This window comes from Botrytis byssoidea (genome assembly GCF_014898295.1).
Source record: "Botrytis byssoidea strain MUCL 94 chromosome Unknown BBYS_008, whole genome shotgun sequence".
Lineage (NCBI taxonomy): Eukaryota > Fungi > Ascomycota > Leotiomycetes > Helotiales > Sclerotiniaceae > Botrytis > Botrytis byssoidea.
The window spans coordinates 162913-180788 of NW_024065849.1; the positions used below are offsets into that span (position 1 = coordinate 162913).

General features: G+C 43.4%; 7 protein-coding genes across 7 annotated transcripts; 1 reads left to right on the plus strand and 6 right to left on the minus strand.

The window, feature by feature from the left end:
- Window positions 1–399: 399 nt before the first annotated feature.
- EAE97_004674 (uncharacterized protein) lies at window positions 400–1682 on the minus strand (the record flags this gene model as incomplete). Its single annotated transcript, XM_038875186.1, has 2 exons — window positions 400–577; window positions 670–1682. The coding sequence occupies 2 exons, from the start codon at window positions 1680–1682 to the stop codon at window positions 400–402; spliced, it is 1191 nt and encodes a 396-aa protein (XP_038733543.1).
- A 1060-nt stretch (window positions 1683–2742) lies between these two features.
- Window positions 2743–3328, minus strand: EAE97_004675 (uncharacterized protein; the record flags this gene model as incomplete). Its single annotated transcript, XM_038875187.1, has 3 exons — window positions 2743–2768; window positions 2856–3119; window positions 3187–3328. The coding sequence occupies 3 exons, from the start codon at window positions 3326–3328 to the stop codon at window positions 2743–2745; spliced, it is 432 nt and encodes a 143-aa protein (XP_038733544.1).
- Window positions 3329–3847: 519 nt separating this feature from the next.
- EAE97_004676 (uncharacterized protein) lies at window positions 3848–4757 on the plus strand (the record flags this gene model as incomplete). The annotated part of the gene is made up of 4 exons (XM_038875188.1): window positions 3848–3947; window positions 3999–4083; window positions 4140–4549; window positions 4609–4757. 4 exons carry the CDS (start codon window positions 3848–3850, stop codon window positions 4755–4757), a joined length of 744 nt encoding a protein of 247 aa, XP_038733545.1.
- Window positions 4758–5875: 1118 nt separating this feature from the next.
- On the minus strand, window positions 5876–8776 carry EAE97_004677 (uncharacterized protein; the record flags this gene model as incomplete). The annotated part of the gene is made up of 5 exons (XM_038875189.1): window positions 5876–6078; window positions 6305–7218; window positions 7493–7581; window positions 7635–8301; window positions 8355–8776. The coding sequence occupies 5 exons, from the start codon at window positions 8774–8776 to the stop codon at window positions 5876–5878; spliced, it is 2295 nt and encodes a 764-aa protein (XP_038733546.1).
- Window positions 8777–9519: 743 nt separating this feature from the next.
- Window positions 9520–11921, minus strand: EAE97_004678 (uncharacterized protein; the record flags this gene model as incomplete). Its single annotated transcript, XM_038875190.1, has 3 exons — window positions 9520–10710; window positions 10766–11450; window positions 11497–11921. The coding sequence occupies 3 exons, from the start codon at window positions 11919–11921 to the stop codon at window positions 9520–9522; spliced, it is 2301 nt and encodes a 766-aa protein (XP_038733547.1).
- A 329-nt stretch (window positions 11922–12250) lies between these two features.
- EAE97_004679 (uncharacterized protein) lies at window positions 12251–14286 on the minus strand (the record flags this gene model as incomplete). The annotated part of the gene is made up of 6 exons (XM_038875191.1): window positions 12251–13379; window positions 13427–13749; window positions 13902–13977; window positions 14030–14107; window positions 14165–14205; window positions 14266–14286. 6 exons carry the CDS (start codon window positions 14284–14286, stop codon window positions 12251–12253), a joined length of 1668 nt encoding a protein of 555 aa, XP_038733548.1.
- A 1266-nt stretch (window positions 14287–15552) lies between these two features.
- EAE97_004680 (uncharacterized protein) lies at window positions 15553–16840 on the minus strand (the record flags this gene model as incomplete). The annotated part of the gene is made up of 4 exons (XM_038875192.1): window positions 15553–16175; window positions 16239–16386; window positions 16455–16712; window positions 16772–16840. 4 exons carry the CDS (start codon window positions 16838–16840, stop codon window positions 15553–15555), a joined length of 1098 nt encoding a protein of 365 aa, XP_038733549.1.
- Window positions 16841–17876: the final 1036 nt, after the last annotated feature.

A 17876-nucleotide genomic window follows, 5' to 3' on the forward strand; every position in this document is an offset into this window, starting at 1 on the left:
TCATTTCAGCGACGATTTTGTATGAACATAGACCTAGGGCCGGCATTATTACAAGTTATTTAGGGACAGATGCAACTTCATACAGATATTTGAGGTTCAAACATTCAGACTACCTTGCTTATAAAAAGTAGAATGCCTCATATTCATGCCTGGCGCTGCGATATGCAACAAAAGCATCTCTTTGATTGGAACTGGATTGCCTCAGGAGACATTTGCCTAAGGTCTCTGTCTGCCTGACATTCAGACACATGAATTTTCTCGGAGTTTTACAATGCCCCCAGAATTATCAATAGCAAACATTCACAAAGCCGCAGCAAGTTGGAAAAAAAGCACAGCAAGAATCTTCATTGTATTAACTCTCACCATATAGATAACTACCACCCCAATACCGTATCCTGATTATACCTTCTTCTTCAACATAGCCTTAGCATGGCCCTTCCCAAGTGTAGCATACTCCGGAGTCTTGTAATAGATAGTATTGACATCACCAAAACCTTCCGCTGGCACACTCGTTCCATTAGGACCAAATTGCCAGATCTGATCTGCAGCTATTCCAGATTTGAGTACCGTTGCTTGCCTATGAGAAAAGGTTTGTCAGCAATTGTTTCTTTCAATCCACTTCCCATGCTCTAGCTCAAAGTGAAATAGAAAGGTAATATAAAAACATACCAAGGTCCTTCAGTCTCCGTATGATTATATGGGAACGGCGTCCCATACTCTTCCAAGATGACCGGTTTCCCAACCGCTTTTCCAGCCTTGTCATGTTGTTCAATCCACTCATTTCCCCATGTGTAATTGTATCCCCAACTATTTGGATATAAATGGAATACTCCATAATCTAATGTTTTGATCTTCAAATTCGCAACCCAATCAATACCTTCTCCACCTCCATAAGCATAACTCCCATCACCGATTCCATCAGCGGGTGCAAACCATCCCTCATCGCCCAATGTAACCATATGATTTGAATCGAGGGATTTGATGTAGCTTGATATATCTGTAGCCCATTTGGTAAGGACAGATGTTTCGCAACCATTGCAGCGCGGTTCATTACCGAGTTCCCAAGCAAAGATGGCAGTGCTAGAGCGATAACGAGTGACGATTGTTTTGACGTAGTTCTTATAAACCTTTTGACAAGTTGCATCGGTGTAGAACGATGTTGACGAACAATTGAAAGCATTAGTATACGCAGCTATTCCACCGTAATCACCCCAATTGTTAACAAAGTTTAACACCAGCTTCAGGCCATACTTAGAAGCTGCATGGACCACATAGTCTAGTCGCTGAAGACCATCGGCACCATAATTTATATATGCTCCTGTGGAGTTAAGGATCTGAAAGTATACAAGATTTGGATCCGTGTTGGTGGAAGGTGGAGGAGTATTTGCGTCGCCAAAGCCCCATACTCGTACAATTTTATAGCCTGTAGCGGCCATTTGTGAGAATGAGAGGTCTACATCGCTGTTCGATGAAAGATGTGCAAGCCACCAAGCATTTGTGCCTGCAAAATATTGGACTTTCCCATCGATGTTGAAGAGACGACCAGCTACTTGAGCATTACTGCCGCTGGAGGAAAATGGATAGAGTGATTTGGGTTGTGCATTTGGGGATTCTGAGGAGATTAGGGGAAGGGCAGTCGCCAAAGGGAGGAGGGAAATAAGAGCTATGAAAAAAGACTTCATCCTGAAGACTGAAAAGCTTTCCTTGAACAGCGATACTCACAATTGAGGAGCTTCCAGACTCTTTTAAAGTAATGAGAAATTTACTTACCCCTCAAAATCATTTACAAGGGTTCCTCAATGATCTTGGCATACAGCTGGACGAACCTTTTTCCAGGATGGTTGACGCATGCCGTCTGGAGAAGATCCAGGATCGTGGGTCATGAGCAAATAATAAGATCTTTTTCACTTGGCTAATCCAAAGAGTATCTAAGGAACGGTATGGAAAAGCGGAAAGTGTGCCTCCGCATTTTGAGAGGCAAAAAAACACCCAATTATGTGGATGACAATGCGGAAGCTAGACTCGGAGGTCAACTCCAGCGAAGTAACCCCCTTGAAATTCCGATGCAAAGATGCATGGGAGTTTAAGCTCAAGGTGTGGAACTGAGTAAAGAGGGGTATCGGATATTACTCGCTCAAACATTTTTCCGGTGGAGATGGTAAAAGTACCCCGGATAATCGGTTATACATCCGAACAGAAGATATTGTATAGTAATTTAACTTACATGAGTCCTTATGAACGAGCTGAATTATGGAGTTGGTTCTCAATTGTCGAATATTTAGACATTTGCACTATTGCGTTGCGCCATTAAAGTCTGGTTTTGAGGAACCAAGACATTCTTCTCTCGAGCTGGATCGCATAGTAGTACTACTACTTGATAGTATATATACGCTATCAGCTTGCGGAGATTTCAAAAGGCCCTCGAATTGTATCTTACGCACAGAACAAATATCTGCAAGGTTGCAAGGAAAGAGCGCAATATATGACCAAACTTCTTTTCTGTCAAAAAATAGGAGAAATCGACCTACCACATAGCTTTGGGAACGTTCACATACTTTAAGCAGTATTAGCATCTTCAGGTACGATTATAAAATTCATTGTGTGAGACCAACCCTTTACGATCCTCTGGATCCATGTTCCGTCAGATTAATCCACCATTAACGCCCTTCTTTACATCCACTGAGTGTTCACATTCAGAGGCCGCAAATACATTCTTGCCACAACACCGTCATAATGAGCAGCTCAGTATCGGTATCTAGTCGAATAATCTGCCACAAAGTTAGCCTTCGTCCTCAATGTCATACGTTTACTCCCTTGATTCTAAACACGAATTAAGAAAGTTAAATGCCACATACCCTTAGGACTAACAACCAAACCTCGACCCTTCTTAGCACCCTTATAAATTGTCTCGATAATATCAATCATCTCTTGCTTATCCTCCAGCACCCAATTCAGCTTATTATTATTACCCGTTCCAAAATCGCACATCATGTGTTTATTTCGAAAGAAGAACATGGTCGTCACCGGATCATATAATTCGTACATAGTTTTGAAATCGGGGACTTGATCGATGTCGCAGACGTAGATGACGGCGAAGTTTTTAACTAATTCAGCAACCTCTGTTTCACATTCGTTAGCTCATAGTCTGGCAAGGGACATCGAATACAGAGAACATATAGCACATACTGTAAAGCACTTCATCCTGTCGCATACAGTCTGGGTCGACATCGCGTCCGAAGCGGATCACTACCAGTCTCTCCTCCTCTGACATGATAGCCTGGTCGACATGCCAGCCAGTGACGAGATGAGGAAGAACAACGGAACCCATAATGAAAGATTTGTAGAAATTTTATATCTGGAGATGTCAATAAAGATTTGTAGTGGTGTTACGAAGACAGAGTTGATATGATAACGCACCAGGTGGAAACCAAAAAGAACTGATGGCGGGGAGAATCGCGCTAAACCTTAAGTGCGCGGTCTAACACGTGATCCAAAACTTCCAATCAATCTCACTGCATCTTTTGGCTACCGGTACTTCCTTGAAGAATGAAATAGTATATTGATATCTGTTTTCTTCAAGTAGCAAGTAGCTAAGATATAAAGATCTACCACACACTTTAATCATTCTTGAACCAGCGGTGCTCTTTCCGATTGTATCGGTGATTCTTCACTCACTCATGTGAGATTGGGCCCTGCATATGACAAACCGAAGCTCCTATGATAGCTTTCGACAATGCGGGGTATATAAGCTTCATATTGTAAAGATTACTCATGGTTTTCGTTAACAGCCCTACAACAACTTAAGTCCCAAGGGAACTTAACGTTACCCAGTCCCAAATTCACAAACATGTCTCAAACCGGTACTCAAACGGCCAGTTCGGAACTCACTCTCTATGATCTAGCCAGCCAAGATCACTGTGCAAGTTGGTCACATAATGCGTTGAAAAGTATGTGAAACAACCTATCTCTACTCTTGTTTCTAAGCTAACATCTCTAAGCGCGTCTACTTCTAAATTACAAAGGGTTACCATACAAAACAACATGGATCGAATATCCAGATATAGAACTAACCTTCAAATCTCTGTTCGTAGTTCCCGTATCTCTCTCCTACCATGCTATTAATCACTCTCCCCATACAGCCGCGTCCAGCCAAACACCACTGGTATCCAATACACAATCCCCACAATCCAAATCCCAGAAATAGACTATGTCCAAGATTCCAGCACCATTGCTACCCTCCTAGAACAGCGCTACCCTACTCCATCTCTCAAAATCGAGACTCCTGAACTCTCTCAAGTCGAAGATTTGATTCCCAAGCTTCAACTCTCAATTCGTCCACTCTGGCTGCCTCTCCTTGCCAAGGGACTCTTAAATGACGCTTCACGTGCCTATTTTGAAGAGACCCGAAAGGAAAGAGTCGGTATGGATATATACGAATATGGCGAAAAGGAAGGCAAAGAGGAGCGTTGGAGAGATGCTGAGCCAGTCGTTCGCGAATTAGGGAAGTTATTGAAAGCTAAGGGTGGTCCATTTATTGAGGGAGAGACACGTGAGTCAAATTTGGAATACCGGATTTATGAAAACAAGCTAACAAAGATAATGTGATAGCGACCTATGCAGACTTCTTCATCGTTGCTACTCTACAAATGATGAACAGGATCGATGCAAAAATCTTCGCCCGATTAGTAGAGATGAAGGACTCTTTGGGAAAGGTACATGCGGCCTGTAAACCATGGTTGAAACGGGATGATTACTGAGAGATCTGTGCTCGGGATTCAAGTCTATGAAGCATATCAATACTCGTAGTTTTGCAATTCGAATTCAGATCATCCAGCAATTCATGCGATGTTTTCAGATACTATGCACTAATATATGATTTTGCTTCTTGCGTGGACAGCTGCAAATCCTGACTCATATGTGTGAATTATCCGGAATCTATTTTCAAAACGGTCTTGTTCAAGATTGTGCCTTTCTAAATCTTATCTTGATGGACTGTCTGTCTGGGCAAACGTCCGGTTCAGGTTGTAGAAGAAAAACCACCACCACAATCTACAGGACTTCATCTGAATGTCTTAAATTCCTTCATCCAAGTTTCAACCCATCAAACCATCAGACCCCATCTTAGAAATCAGATCTGCCAAATATCATGTAGGACAATAGAAATACAAAAGCCGCCATGCCAATGGTGTTACTCCCTCGTGAATCGCCCTTTTTACACGCGGGCTCCAATAGCTAATAGCCACATGAACTTTCTCTGGAGGAATTATTCATTTCGCATCTCGCAGTTTGGACCATTTGTTCTTGATAGTTTAACAGTTGACGATTTATAGTATGCACAAACATATCACAAGTGACACACGTAAGGTCTCTAAAATCTAGAATACAAATTGAGAAATCCCAGGACTTTTCTTCGAATGTCCATTGTAGCTTCCGATCAACCGTTCAATATATTCTTATATCTCGATATGTCTCTCAAATTGAACGAAGCCATCTATAAATTAGATGTACCTCGATCTCGATCTCGACCTCAAATCTCCAATTCGACATTAATACTAAAACTGGCCATGAAGGTGCCGATAAATAGCACAAGACTGCTTCTCTATGTCGCAATATCGTAATCGCCACACTTCTCACTTGATCTGGAGGACCAGGTCAAACCCAGGATATTAATTTGCATGGCGACCGGCATTCGTTGCCCGGCCAGTAATGAGTATAGTAAGCCCTCTCAGGTAAGTACTTTGGTATCGACCAAGTATGTGAGTTGGCTTTCATATTCTCTTCAAATAGGGTTTCTGATATTCATCTAATTCCAACGGATTTCGAACCAAAGGGAGATCTGATATACAGAACTTCTTAGCTTAGACTGCAGGTCATATCACTGAACAGTGAAAGCCCCAGGCATATTATAAGTAGGACATTTCGCTTCCTCCTCAGCTAAGCGTAATTGCCTGAGACGTTCTCTTTCCTCTTTTGGGATGTACGGTGGGAAACTTGGCGGCTCAAAACCCTCATATTCCCACGCCACACAAACTCCGTCTTCACAATCATTGGGACAGACCAAACGATAGGGCAGTGGATCTATAGTTTCGATATCAGTATGAAGTTCTATGTCCATCCACGTCAAATTGAAAGTATTTGAATTGACATGAACATCGAGTCTAATCGAGGATACTGAATCAGACTCGACTTAAATGCTCAGACCACTTCAAAACTTCAATGTTTGCATAAGAAAAATAGATATACAAAAATTGAAGCCAAGCACAGTATTTGGTTCTGGATGTCAGACATTCTGGAGAAGACTTACCGAAACTTGTTTCCGTAGTATTCTTATCAGTGCGATCGATGATAGTAGCGCTGATTTCTCCTGCCAACGACGAATCATGATCGACGATTTGCACGTCCTTTTTTCCCGTTCTAATTGATCGGAGTGTGCGCCTCCATTCAAGATCTACTTTTTGATGTATAGCGCCTCGGAACATAAGCTGCTGGCATCTATCACAGTCATGGAAACCGGGTAAATTTTGACTATCTGGCTCGGGGAGAGGAGAAACAGGTGGGTCCTTCTCAAATAATTCCATGAGCGTATCTTGGGTCCATCCATCATACTGTGATTTCATCGCTGCTAGCTCTCGAGTGACGAAGTCTGATATATCAAACTCTAGATCTCTCAAAATAGTACGCCAGACCAAAAACCCTCTCCGACTGTACATTGCTAGCATAGTCGGCGTTTCTCCCCAAATGGAAGGATAATTGGATAGTCCCTCAAAACAAAGATGTAGATCTGCCGTCGTAGTTTTATCAACAAGGGTCTTCGTTCCTAAAGAATCCCGCAACAGCAGGCCTTTTTTTAAAGCTTCATGAAGTATCGGTCTTTGCTCTATGTTATGTATCTTGCCTGGTACACTGTGTAAAACCCACTGTAGTACTGGGCCATCGTAAAGCCAGGGCAAGATGTAGCTCCAAAGAAACATGCAAAGGTCGGCGGGGGTTCGTAGGTAGAGGAAACCTATCTGCTGGACAATATAAAGTGCCGCCTCATTTCTTTCGGTGTAGGAAAGACCCAACTTTTTGCCATGTCGAAAGAACAGTAGAAACCTCTGAATTATATGGTACTTGAATTCTTCGTCTTCTGTATCATAACGTCCCAGAAGCTCGGCCATTGCAATTTTCAATTTTACATCATTGCATTCACCTAAATAGAGAGCACCGATGGGTTTGCTAGTGCACTTAATATTAGCATGATGTTTGCTCATATCTCAATTGAGTTCAATATAATGTGTGTCGACTTTTTCGAATCCCTAAAATGATTGAATGGCACAAAAACTGCATTTCAGATCAAATAGACGTTCCAAGCTGCGTGAGCACTTCAGAGAAAGAACATCCCAGGGCATTCAAATATCCAAGGAATTCGAACATCGCAAATTGATGCAACGACCAAGACCTAATCATCGGCCTAAAATGAGGACTTGTAGAAATACTGGAAACAACTTACATTCGCTTTGTCCATTCCCCTACCTGTACATCTGCACCCTCTGAGAGCAGTAAAGTCGATATATCCATTTGATGGTGGAAAGCGGCATACTGTATATTATACGTCAACGATTGTTCAAAAATGTCCCAAACGAGAGTACTACCCATAATGGAGTCCGTCCTAATGGATCCCTATCATAAGGAGAAGCGTCTCCTCTACTGAGTAGCGTTCTGACACCACCAAGATTACCTTCACGGCAGAATTGAAAGATTAAAGAGCTCTCAGGAACTGCGCGAAAGGGCTGGAAAGAGTATCGCCATCCTCTTGATGCTAGAATAGACAACTCGATGCCATATCTAACGCCAAGTTTAGCAAGCCACTTTGAAGGGTATATGATCATTTGAGATTCTTCTTCCACGGTTTCTTTGACCCCAGATGCGTGGACGACTTCTTCTGTAGATATCAAAGATTCTTTCCAGAAATTCGAGAATGGTCCAGTAATCTGACGTCTCTTGTAAACATAGACGTTGCGCTTTCGCGAACCGATCCCTCTTGGTTTGGGCGATGCCGCGACTGCACATTCGAGTGGTGACTGATTGCATCGTTTATCATCATCTTGCCATGTAAATCTTTGTTCTATCGGGTCAGGGCGGAAGTGCACCAGCTTTTCATCAAGGCATCCGGCCGACAGACTCGACGGAATATGCTTTCCTGTTAAAATATTTGCGAGCTGCTGTTCAGTTATTTGCGTCTTTCCAGATGTCTGAGTGCTCAATTCAGAGCTCTGCTGAAAAATTTGGTAAACGTTAGTTATCGAAGGTGGCCGCGCTCTACCGAATATCAAGTTAGCATCCATCGACACATATCTATCTGAAATTCTTACAAAATGTTATTGACTTGAATGTGTAGTATATTTGTTTTCGCTTCCGAGATGGACTTTTGTAAAGAGTCTATTTCAGACTTCTGCAACACAATCTTCCAAGCCGCCCATTTCCGCTTTCGTAGTTTTGAAGAATTGAGGTTCCGCCTCGTGTTTTCTACTTTTGAATGAAGTTTGAGGATCTTGGAGCAACAGTCTTTCAAGGCTTCATCGAATATTTCAGGAAACGAGTGGAGTTGCGCTAGCTCGTGGCTTTTCGTCAAGATCTTGGAAAGTAGTGCAAGTTCTCGAAAGATACTCGCAATGTTATCCGGAGCATCTTCGACCGCTTTCCAAAAGTCGACTAACTTATGAATAGTCTCTACAAGTTGGACAGCAACAGACACAACAGCAAAGACCGCGGAAGCACTAGAAAGACCATCCATGACGAATGAGGTTGCTAGAAAGTAGCGGGAAGGATAAGCTATAGTCAAATAGGACGATTGTGCGAGAAGCCTTATATAAGGCACACACATTTTATACCCAGTCAAGACAATTGGCACTGCCTCCATAGCCCGACAAAGGATTAAATTCGGAATTCGCCCTCCTCATGCAGCTGAAACGCGCATCCTTTGCTGACATCGAATCATTTTATTCGATGTGGTAGGATGCAGAAGCGAAGATGCATGACAGGGTTACCGACACGATAGATCCACAGGCCCCTGGAAATTACGCGCCTACAACGTCAGCCGATCAAAACGCAGAATCTAAATAATCAGTTGATTGTTAAACAGAAAATTGAACTTTGAAGCATAAGTGATGATTTTAAGGTCGATATAGATAGAGACTTCGAAAAGTGCTGAACCCAGAAAAAGGTCCCATTTTTTATTCGAATCGGAAACCATTTGGGAAGCTTTAAAAACTATTGATGAAATGCACCTAGAGAAATTATCGCAATGCAACTTCGACCCTCAGTTGCCTTGTTGTGTTTTCTTCGCGTGTTCGATCCCTTCTCAAGCTGTGAGGCTAGGAATGTGACACTTTTGGCTACGAGAAAATTGCTGAGTATTATGTGTATTGCCCAAATAGAACCCGCTACGAGATGAACAGTGTGAATCGTACACCAGAGCAAGATTTCAAGTCTGAACGACAATTCAATTACCAAATACAAATGTGAACATCAAAAGCATTATGGAGTGAAAGCCCCAGGCATCGTATAAGTAGGACACTTTACCTCTTCCTCTGCTAAGCGTAAGTGTTCCAGGCGCACTTTTTCCTCCTCAGAAACATATATCGGAAACACTGGTGAGTCTTCTAAGTCGTTTTCAAATACATCGTGAACAGATATGCCATCTTTGCATTTATCAGAGCATACAAAGCGATAAGGTAATGGTGGCCATGTCTTTCGTTGGCTGTTGGGAATCGTGTTTTCACTTTCGTCAACCATTACGGTCCAGGTTGAGCCATCCTCCGCAGCTTTTGTATGCGAAGAAGAGGGCGTATAAGCACGACCAGTTCTGATTTCTCGAAGCTGCCTCCTGAACTCGAGATCTATCTTGAGACGCATCATGCCAACAATGATATCGAGATGACCGCATCTGTCACATTGGGGAAATCCATTGAAGGCTCTCCTTCCCTTGTAAATGGGTGTGTTGAAGTGATGTCGGAACAAGGCCCCTAGTGTTGCTTTCGTCCAGCCCTTAGAGGACAAAAGTTTAGCATCGAGCTCCCGCTCAATGAACGCACTCATGTCTTGTTTTGTTTCTTGAAGAAGCTTCCGCCATGAAATGAACATATCTTGGTCATACATAGCAAGAACTGTTGGGGTCTGTGGTTCGTATGAGCCCCAAGGCCCATAACCATGGCAGATGTGTAAGTTTGCTGTCCTCTCCATGATCATTTTCACAGAAAGCTGATCTCTATGAAGAAACCGGGCCCCGATTACATAGTGAAGTAAAGAATAAGAGCTGATGCTGCCATTCACTATTTCGAAAGCTCCTTTGACTCTGCTTATCAACCAATGTATGAGCTTCCCTTCGTGACCTTCTGATACCATGCCTCGAAGATATTCGAATTGAGCTATGTTACTTGTGCGTAGAGATGGTGTTAGGGCTTTAAATACACATAACATGTTGTCGGAGAATTCTTCTTGTGTCATATCGAGTCGTTTGCTTGGACTGTAGAAGATAGACAATCTACCAATACTACCATATATACTATCCCTGCGCTTACAGTAAACGTCTAAAGTCTCGATCATGGCAATTTTCAGCCGAGCATCAAGCACGACATTATTTCGCCAGATCTCGCTATCAGCGGTGTTCTTGGCTCCAGCGGCAATCAAAAATCTCGCGACATCGATTTGACCATGGTGAACAGCAGTCTGGAACGTGTAAGCGACAAATTCCAAGGAGCCAAAGGAGCGTTAGAGAGCCTACCCATAACGGTGTTTCACCCTGCGGATTCTCACACTCTAGAGATGCGTCGCCACGATCCAGAAGAATCTTGACACCCGCAACACTGCCTTGTCGACAAAGATCGAAAATCAATGCATCCTCGGGAACAGCACCAAAGGAATTGAATGTGAACATCCAACCATTATCAACGGTTGCTGACATGCGAATCCCCACATTTACACCCAGGCGATGTAACCATTTGGCTGGATAGAAGACTACGCCAACTTTTGTCTCCACTGTCTCCCGAGAACCCAGTACGTGTCTACTTGTCTTTTTTGTCGATGAGGACCTGGCTCGAAATGAGAAGATAGGTGTCTGGCCGTCAGCCTCCCACGACTGCATTTTAGAAACCCTTTGAGCAGTGATTTCTTCCTTGACATTATTGACAGAGACTCCTCCCGAGGGCGCAGATAGATTGTTCCGCAAGACCACGGTGTCGGTAGTCTGGGAACAGACATGGAATTTACTGCCCTGATAAAAAGATGGCAGGCTTGCATCTAAAGTATCCCCGCCCGCTGAGAGTATGGACATATGATATGAGGGGAGAAGCGATGTGGACCTATCCATATGCCTGTGGTTTTGCGAGTATTGTACTACAAACTCTTGAATCGCGCTCATACCCTTCGAGGTAGCTTCTTGATGTCGGAGAGCTATTTCCACCATATCACTATTGAGATCAGAAAATTTCTCAGAATCATGGATAGATAACTTACAAAATAGCATCTTGCTTGATCATCTGCACGGCCACCAAAGATTCTCCTACCGACGCACGCATTTTTCTGATTTCTTCATTTTTCAAAGTAATTTTCAGAGCAGCCCACTTCCTCTTGCGAGACGAAGATGAGGTAAATGCGGCCATCGTAGGAGACAGTTTTGACGAAAGTTGTTCAATCCTCTTTTGACATTTTGTTAAGATTCGCTTGGCAATCAGATCATAGGGGCTATGTTGAGCAAACTTTTTCTGGTTTTGAATTAGGGCCGCCGAAAAAAACTCCAGATCGTCGAAGAGGTCACAAATATCTCCTGGTGCATCTTCGACAGCCTGCCAGAACTCAACTAGCTTTTTGACACTTTCGGCTAACTGGACGGCGAGGGATATAACAGCGAAGGCAGCTGAAGCACTGGAAAGACCTTCCATACTGGAAACCAAACTATGCAGCAGAATACGAAAAATAAAAAATAGAGAGATGGATTTACGGGCACTGGAAGCCTCATTAAAGGTTGCCATTGCCTAAATTATTTTCAAGGATGAATGAAGCGCCCAGCGCATGTTCAAACGCAGGGAGTGCTTATCCGCGCACTCCGTAGCCCTGTCAAACTCCGCTTTCATACTTCTACCACACCTTAAAAAACAATTGGGTGTGATTCAATGACAATGATTTCTGTCGACCTCAGCTGAATTCCATCCTTGAAAGGACTTATTTCGCCACCTATGATCATATCTTTGAAACCATGTATTGACTTAATTTACTTATTTGGTCTTCCGAGGCCCTTGAGTCGTAAATAAACATCACAGCCCCATCCATAAAGCGACTGAATTTCGATACCACCCCCAAAATATTCAGCGTATGCTCTTCCAAGTGGTAGCCCGTATCCTAGCCCAGCAATCGAGCTACTCTCACCCCCAGCGCCTGATAAAACATTCAAAGCATCCATGCTCCCGTTGCTGTGGCTTTGCCCGGGTAATTCGTCTTCTTCCGAAAATGTTGTAAATGAATATGACCATACGTTTGGTAAAACTTCAGGACTGATTCCACCTCCTCGGTCTCGAATACGAATGGTAACACCGGGAGCGGAATCTTCGAACGGTTTGATTGGGGGGTTGCCATCTAGAATTACACCCAGGCTAGACTTACTCTGTGTATCATTTATCGTAGAGAGCTCTGGCTCCGCAGCTATCGTTATAACTACTGGTTCATTAGACCTACCAGATTCGACGGTCGCACGGAACGCGTTTTTGAGTAATTCAGTAATTGTGTATTCTAAATGCACTGGCACAAATGCAAATGTTGTCTCCGGTTCTCCATCGATGATCCAACTCGGTCGGACGCCGTATTTGAGTTCACAGATTTCTGAGACAAAATTTCCACATGAATTCACTATTGACGCCGGGTTTAAAGCTGTATCTATAACACCAATGTAAGATGATGGCTCCGCCTCGGAATGCCCCATCTGGTGAGGTTGAGATGAGAGATGTAATGCGATGTGTTGCTCTGCGATCAATCGAGTACCTATTCGAGCACGAAGATGCTCATCCAGAAATCGCGTCACCTCAGACGGACTGATGTACTTTCGGCATTCAAGAAAACCTCTTGCAAGAGTTGGAATTGTGTGCGAGTGTGTTTCCACCAAATCTGCCAACACCTCCGTGAACCTTATTTCGTCTTCCAAGGTAGATATAGTTTTGTATGGCAAAAGGGTGGATAATGAATGGAGATAATTGTTGTAGATTCTTGAGATGTTTGGATTTGATACTACAATGAATGGCAGATTTCGCAACGCTTGTATTCTGTGCGCAAGGCGGATGGGAAGGAGATCGAGCGTGAAATTCGCAGATGAAAACAAGGCTTCTGTTGATAAGGATGGGCGACCATGTCTGTTCAATGGTTAATATTTTGAGAAATCGGGAATAATATCACGGACTTGACCAAATCTGCCAAGCTCAATGTATGTAGAGGTTTGCTCGCAAGATTCGCGATTTCGCTGTCTGCAATGGTGGTTGAGCTTGGAGGATGTGACCATTTATGAGCTGAAGGCGATGGATACCGGGCGGTGCTGGCATATCTTAAAGCTGATCTAGGATAATGGAACCATTTCTTTGCAGGCTGGGCAGAGCTCAAACTTCGAAAACAATTATTCATGGTGACATTGGGGATCGGGGAATTTGTTAAATGTTTGTAACAACATGACATGGCGTACAATTCTTCTGTTGTCGACACTGGACTCGCTAAACAGAAGACCAACACCTAGGAAATTCTTGGAGGAAAACGGTATGAATGTCCCAATTTCAGTTGATTCTCTATTACTAGATAAATACATAATGCTCCCATAAACTCCCATTCCACCTCAAAAATAGTCATGTTTCTTCATTTGACGTCTATCACTGTTGGGTTTTTACCTCGCCATTTGTTTGCACAAAATCTATGTGTTCGTGCGCTTCTAAGGTTGAGACGGTGCCTTGCGGCATGTCGACACTGCATAGATGTTAGAAAGAGAATACGCAAGTAAGAAACTGTAATGTATTACACAAAACCTGGCATGACACTTTCGCGTTCGTAATCGTGCGTAACCTTGCACCCTTGCTCTTCGACAGCCTTTTTGGTTCTACAATATTTGTAAGTAATCTGCTTTGCCGTTGCTGGAGATACTTTGAGTTCGTACGCAGCATATTGCTCCTCTGAAAGGTTCTTCTTGACTGCGACCTAGGTATAGTGAGTCAGTTGCATGTCCATATATGTCAGAAATGGACGGAGCGTTCGTACAATGTAGGAAGACGCAGACATGGTGATGTTTTGGCTTGTGAGGGGTTCAGTGGAGTAGTGTATGTCTGAAGGTGTATTGATTGATCAAGACTGTGAAGTCTAGTTACTAGGTAGTCGATATATATTTTATAAGTAAGGAAGGAAGAAAATACGAAGGTAGAGATGAAGTCTTATATAGATTCTGAGCAGAAAGGTTCCAGGTGGGATGGGTTACACGTTACCAAGCAGATGGAGGGGACCTCTATCACGATTCATGATGGCCTACTCATACGTCATCTCTTGGGCTGACACGTCTGCGATCATGGAGGGGATAAGCTTTCGAGACTGGCCCACAAGGTTATCATGAGGCAATCCGGTATGCAGATAATTGAGTAGACTGGCTCGATTGGTCATAGGGGGAGATGAAGTCTCCGTACCATTTACCAAGATTTTACCCTTTGTTATGTTACTTGCATGAGATTCTTCATCAGGTGCCACTGCATATCTTCAGCTGTAAAGTTGGTCCAATAGCCAATAGCCAATAGCCGGCTAACGTCTAAATTAACCGAATCCAAAACACACGTTCCTTATCCTGGAATGAGATCTGGATGTACGACTAAGTGGGATCCATTCTCAATCTACTAATTGTCTCTTTCTCTACAAGGCTGGCTAATAATAGAGACGAGGAAACCTTCGAATGGGTGGACTCGCTAGTTCGAAAGTGGATAGAGAGAGTATTGGACGTTTCTGCTGATTCATCCGCCTGCGAATACTTGAGTAGAAAGTAGAAAGTACCTACCTAGGTAAGGGTAAGGGTAAGAGGAAGAGGAAACCTGTAATTCGAAAAGGCTTAGTGTGTTCTGGATATGGTAAGTCGATATGGTATCCGAATACCAGCTTCCCCATACATACCAGCAAGATGGTAAGCAAATCTACTAGTAGCCCATCTCCCGAGTCCCATCTGGGTGAAAATGGTGGAGGAGAGTTATTTATAGCAACCTTATCGCGGTGCCACAACTCTCAATCAGTGCCACAAACGCCACAATTTGACACCTTCCTGTCCAAGCAGGTACTTTGATGATAACGGTTCAATTGAATGGTATACGTGCACATTATAAACATATTCGCTGTCCAGAATATCATTGATGAAGAAACAGTAAGATGCATTGTGTATATAACAAAATCTACTTTGACGATTTGACGAAACCCCTATAATATACTTGCACCATATCTAGTACCGACCAGGTACTAGAGTGAACAGAAGGAAACTAAACAAACTGGGGAATATGGACAAGATACTACATCTACTCAAACACCATCCGCAAAAGCTCCACCACCAGCCGCAGTATCAACAACAATACTATCCTTCAGACCACAAACATCGAACAGAGCCTTGGGCGTCAGGTTCTTTGGGGTTCCTACAACACCGTCCCTCTTCAATCGCAAGAAAGTCTCTTGGATTGCCAAGTATGCTGGAGCGAGAGCAGCAAAAGAGAAGATCATGATACGGAATCCCATCTCTTGTGCTTCCTTGGTGGTAATGATTGGGGTGCTGCCATTCTCAACCATGTTCAAGAGTATTGGCCATGGGGCAAACTCCTTTACAGTCTTTGCAGCCATCTCCTTCGAAGTGTAACCCTCGAGTAAACCAACATCAGCACCCATGTCCCGAGCGACCTTCAACCTCTTGACGCACTCGTCGTAGCCAAGTTGTTGTAGTGCATCTGTGCGTGCGATCAACACAATATCTGAGTTCATGGCCTCTTTGGCGGCTTTGGCTGCACGAATTCTCATGTAGAATTCTTCTGCTGGAACAACCTTTTTGCCTTGGAGATGTCCACAACGCTTGTTTTGGATTTGGTCCTCAATGTGGAATCCAGCAACACCGGCTCTGATATACGATTTAACGGCTTTATCAATGATGAGAGGGCCTGCACATTGGAGAAAGGGTCAGCTATTTGTTTGTGAAGAATCTTGTACACAGTTTCACTTACCACCGTAACCTGTGTCCATGTCGGCAATCAAAGGTGGGCCATAAGGATCAAGATTTGCAATCATCTCGGCATGTTCCTTCATGTCAGCCAATTGGGCTATGCCAAGATCTGCCATGCCCAAGCGGGAGGCAGTGGTACCTGCTCCTGTCTGAACCCGAAGATTAGCATCGTGTTTCCCCACGGGTAGCTAGTGCTGCCATGAAACTTTAAACGTACCATGTAAAGGGCTGGGAAGCCGACTTGCAGGGCAACTCGTGCCGAGATTCCATCATAAACTCCAGGGCAAACGATCAACTCATTGGAGTCTCTGAGCATGTTCTTCAACTTTGTTGCGCCGCTTTCAAACCCTGTGGTTTGCTTGACCGCATTGTTGAATGTCAACATGACTTTGTCTGAGTAGGCAGGCATATCAATGTTGAAAACATGAGTTTTACCATCGTAAGGTGTAACAGCTCCATCGGGCGAACTTGGAATCTAGACAATCATCATTAGCTTTGACTCTCTGAGTGACTGCTTTGATGAATGTTGCATACCGAATACTCAGTCACAGTCGCCATAGACTTCTCTTGGAGGATTGGGAGTGATTCCATAATGGGAGCCATAATGATGTCAAGTGTAACGTAAAGTAAGTAGTGATCTTGTTGTTGTTGATTGTATTGCAGATATCACTGTACTATTGGTGTGCTTGATGATCGAGGTGACTCCAAGCGGGGAATGAAGGGGCTTTTATAGATCTCTCCGACGACATCTCCTCGGTCTCGGTCTTCTCTATCTATCTTCTTTGCCTCTTAGCGTTTGCCTGCACACTATTTTTCCGTCCATTCAGCACCAGCGAAGACGAGATATGTCCAAGAGATGAATCTCGACCTCACTTATCGATACCTAATGTATCACCTCGCAGAAGGAAGATGAGAATGTAACGTCTTGGTACTGTATTTTGAGTCGTATTCTACATCCTCGTGGATGTAGATGCAGAAAATCCCGCAATGTCACGTCCTTATCACATATCATAGATTAGATTGGCTATCACCCTTCTGATGCGAGTGCCGGCGGGTATCATTACTACCGTCGAGGTTATACCGAGAGATACATGAAGAATCGGCATCAGATGCAGGCAATTTTCAAGATTACACCAAGACCTAAGAGCTGCAGGAAGAGCATGAATCAAACTCCTTGCCATACAAAGAAATACCAAGGGATACATGGAGGGTTAAGCTCCAGTATCTTGAAGACCCGTTATTCTTCAAATCAATGCCAAGTGATGCAAGCATTGTCAGAATTAAATTCATCTTCCATACAAAGTAATACCAAGGGCTACAGGAAAATTTAAAGCCGAATAATTCCTAAGTACCCAGCCCTTGGCGATAATTGCCCTCAAGCTTACTCTCATCGTTTGAAAATTGAAAGTCATTCAGTACTTCCTCTACAGTTGCATGAGCTTACGAAGGAATCACTACACTAGCTCCACACAATAGAGTTCCTTCTTATGTCTTATAAGTCACTCGTATTGAGAGGTCTCGGCCTGGATCACAAGGATTTTGATAGGTTCACTCGGTGTGACAATTGTTCTTTAGTATCAAATTCTCAGCCTTCAGCTGCGCATTTTGCTTATATGGTTACAGCGCTAAAAAGGCCCTT